We start from the raw sequence: 4,240 nt of genomic DNA on the forward strand, positions 1-4,240 counted from the left end.
GTCACTTCTGGCTCATTAGGGATCCAAATATGAACCTACACCTGGATTTCTATGAAACTCTTTTGTGACACTGCTCTTAACAATTGAATGTTCTGTGAAACACCAGATGTGTGGGGACGGGACTGACGCTGATCCAGCATGTTGATCAAGTATCACATCCGTGCATCCATGATTTAATAGTTTATCAGAACAATCTACAAGACAATAAAACATCTACAAATGATCAATTAACCCTGAGAATCTGAGAACACTTACGTCTCATGAGTCCCAAAGAAAAATATGGGGATTTTATTAGGGGGAGGTTTCACAGCCCCTTCAGCCACATCTTCAATCTGGAACAGACAGGACAAAATATGTACAAAATTAGATTGCATACAAATATACACTCTGCGTCCCCAATGCATTGTTAGGATGGTGCAAAAAACAACAAATATCCAGTGAGAGGCAGCTTGATGGGCATAAGCGCCTTGTTGAGGGGTCAGAGGACAATGGCCAGACTTGTTCAAGCTGACGGGAAGTCTACAGCAGCTCAAATTAGGGCTGCAACAACTAATAGATGAAGTCGATAATAATCAATTATTAAAATAAACAACGATGGAACAATGGATTAGTTGGGTCTGTGACGTCACTGTGGACAACAGCAGAAGACCTCATCATCAGGTTCAACTCCTGTCAGCCTCACTGGAACAGACTCACTGAAACTGGACAGCTGCCTTCTTTATTCCCCCCAATTCTATCCTCAACGGTCTGATTTCGGTGAGGCTGTGTCCTCTGTATACACCCAGATGTAGTCTTCTGCTGTTGTAGTTCATCTGTGTATTCACTCACACAGTGCTGAGCAGGAGAAAGCAGCTATTGAGCGCGAATGAATGAATGAATGAATGAATGAATGAAAATACAAGGGGGAGGGTGTAATAATTTATTAATGAAAGGATAAATAAATGTGAAAAATGAGGCACTTAATACAATGAATGAAGTCAAGAGATATTTCTAACTTTCATTAAACGGTCTGTGAAGAAAGAAGGCCTACAGATAAGGTGTTATGAGAGAACTCTCCAGCTGGTGTGACTTATTGGGCCAAAACAAATGTACCAGGCAAGAAGCCTGAAACATGAAAACACACAGTTACTGCCCATTTAACACATTCATCTCCCAGCCTGTAATAAAGTCCGCTCGGCTGCCCCGCCATCAGCCTTATTTGCATTGCAATCGATCAAGCTTCCGAGTTTTCATACAGTTAAGCTAACTAAATAGCTTGTTACCTGTGCTCATCTGCAACTAGCATTGCTATCCGTACGCAAAACTATGAAAAAATACGTTTGACTACGCGACACAACAGGTTTATGCAGCGTAAGAAAATGCACATCCTTCAGAAACGGCTATAACTGGGAGGGGGGGTCTATCTGGGGGTGTGTGCACCAAAAGAATGCTAATGCTATCACTCCTAGTATACTTTTCCTACCCGTATTCGACAAGCGTCGCCTCTAGCTCTACGATTGGCTAACAGCTCTGTACACACGGGCGAATAGTTTGGAGGGATTAGCAAAGAACTAATCCTCGCGCAGAAAGTGAAATACCATCAGCCAATCGTAACCCAGGAGGCGGTGTGACTCGGAATACAGGTGGGCGAAAGATGCAAAAGCGCCCCAAAACCTAAAATGTCCACTCCATTTGTGTTTGCTTACCCGAGCCGGCCAGTGCGGGTAGCCCTTCATTTTTGCGAAGACGAGATCTCCGGGTCGGAAATTGTGCGGCATTTCGTCGCTTCTCTACGTTCCGTGGTGGTGTTTTTCAGCTTAATCTCTGGTGTTGTTTGTATCTCCCTGTTGTAGCCCGTCTTCTACCCAACCATAGAAACCTCCACAGCGCGAAGCTAAGGCGGCTGGTTCCGACACCAGCTTCCGCTAACCGACAGCAACAGACGGATGTCCCGCCTTCCCGACAGTATCGATTGGCGAGACTGCTTGTCAGTCTTGCTCGGAGCCAATCAGATTTTACAATGTGTATTCACCGTGAAAGAGCTCGGATTATTGTAATTAAGTGGAAACATTTCGAGCAGCAGAATTCAAGGGAAAGGATGCAGAGAAATATTCCGGTTTTTGTAAATATCAATTAAAGGATAAAAGGTTGTGGAAAATGTCATTTAACAAATTATTATTATTAATAACAAGTAATATCTGAGTGAAAAATGTAACGTTAAACTGAGATGTCAGCTCAGGGCCAAAATATTCAAAAAAAGGCGCACATAGTTTAACTTTTATAAAGGCTATATATTAACTCATATCACATTATGACATCAAAATAACAAGCCCCAGGCTGATGTTTAAATTATACTCTGGTATTAAGTATAGCGTTTCATATACTTTACTGAATAACTCCTTCCATAAACCACGGTACAGATGCCTCATTATAAACTCCCATATAAATAATAAACTTCTGTCTTGAATAGCATTATAGCCTGTAAGCAGTGTGCATTGTTCTTATTCAATCATAAAAAAAACACTCATATTCCAAAAGCAAAACTGTTCCAAAATGAACAATGATAATAACTACTGAACATCATATATACATTATATTATCACTGGGGTGCAGCACAAACCCCCAACAGGTTAATGCACTCTTCTGTCTGGTGTGAAACTTTAGCTTTTTACTGCACAATTTTTGTTCCTTAGTTCAGGGTTTCTCAACATTTATGCAGCCAGGGACCCCTTTAACTGTAAAATAAATACCATAGAATCGAGCGATACTGTTTTATTTTACAAACATAATCTAACTATTAAAAAATAGCCTTATTATTTAAATGTGTACAAAATATGTTGGCTATTTATTGCAGCCATAGAGCTTTTTTTTGCCTTTCCAGTGACAGAACACATTTAAGATTTGTTGACATTATAAGTAGACTTTTTTTTGTTGTTGTTTTTGTTTTTTCAAATCAGTTCAGTTTTGTTTTTATACCACTTGTAACAAAAGACATTGTCAGAACGTAGCTTTACAGAAATATGTACTTGGATTTAGATGTCTAGTGAGTAAGCCAGAGGCAGTGGTGAGGTGAAAAACTCCTGCAGACAACATGAGGTAGAAACCTTGAGAGGAACCAGACAGTTATGGAGATGTAGATGAGTAAAGGCAAACAGTGTGTGAATAAGAGTCCTGGAATGAGCACAGGACTGTCTTTATGATTACAGCAACAGTTCTTAGGTACAAGTCTCAGTGTCTAGGTGAGATTAGTCACTGAAGCAAAGGTGAGTCTTGGGTTTACACTGTTTATGGAAGGCTCAATTAATTTAGGCCTGCTTGTTTGAGTTATTAAGGTTAACTAGATTAAATTCAAGTGACCAGTAAAACAGACTAATAATTATATGGGCTGGATTGTGATTCCCACCACTGTAACAGTCCTCAGTTTAAGAACTACTGCCTTAGTGTCCCATCGGGTCTAAAAAAAACTTAAGGGTTAGTGTCGCTTAATTGTAATTATTGGATCTATTGGTTTTTCATCCATCCATGTATTTTCCATTCTGCTTATCCTATATAGGGTCACAGGGAGCCTGGAGCCTATTCTAAGGAACTCGGGGCACAGGGCGAGGGACACTCTGGACAGAGTGCCAACCCATCAAATCACACAATCACACACGCATTCACATACAATGGACACTTTGGAAATGATTGCAATGCATGTCTTTGGCCTGGAGGAGGAAGCCAGAGTACCCAGAGGAAACCCCCAAAGCATGGAGAGAACATGCTAACTCTATGCACTTTACATGGGTTTTGTGGTTGATTTACCACTAATTATTTTATTATTTTGTATTTTAATCTAGGGGCATGATGGTTAATTGGTTAGCATGTTTGCCTCACACCTCCAACGTTGGGGGTTCGATTCCCACCGTGGCCTTGTGTGCAGAATTTGTTCTCCCTATGCTTTGGGGGTTCCTCCAGGTACTCTGGTTTCCTCCCCCTGTCCAAAGACATGCATGTTTTGCTGACTGGCATGTCCGAAGTCTCCGTAGTGTGTGAATGTGTGTGTGATTGTGCCCAGCAATGGCACCCTCTCCTGGATGTCGCCCGCCCTGTGCCCCATGCCTCCTGTGATAGGCTCGAGGTTCCCCGGATGGATGGATGGATGGATTTGAATCTATTATGTGTAAAGCACTTTATAGCTTCAGATTATTTTTAGTATTATTATTGGCGTGTAGTTGTACATCCCGGACGCTAGGGGACGCAAACACAGTACTGAAACTCTGTA

At 41.4% G+C, this 4,240-nt stretch overlaps 1 protein-coding gene across 1 annotated transcript in view; it reads right to left on the reverse strand.

The window, feature by feature from the left end:
- Nucleotides 1-1,906, reverse strand: part of hdgfl2 (HDGF like 2) — a 14,108-nt gene extending 12,202 nt beyond the window's left edge. The window contains exons 1-2 of the mRNA XM_017477897.3: nt 1,686-1,906; nt 256-332 (exon numbers count right to left, since the gene is read on the reverse strand). Coding sequence (XP_017333386.1) covers nt 256-332; nt 1,686-1,757 — 149 coding nt within the window. The 5' untranslated portion in view covers nt 1,758-1,906. The remainder of the gene's footprint in view (nt 1-255; nt 333-1,685) is intronic.
- Nucleotides 1,907-4,240: the final 2,334 nt, after the last annotated feature.

Source organism: Ictalurus punctatus, chromosome 10 (genome assembly GCF_001660625.3).
Source record: "Ictalurus punctatus breed USDA103 chromosome 10, Coco_2.0, whole genome shotgun sequence".
Classification (NCBI taxonomy): Eukaryota; Metazoa; Chordata; class Actinopteri; order Siluriformes; family Ictaluridae; genus Ictalurus; species Ictalurus punctatus.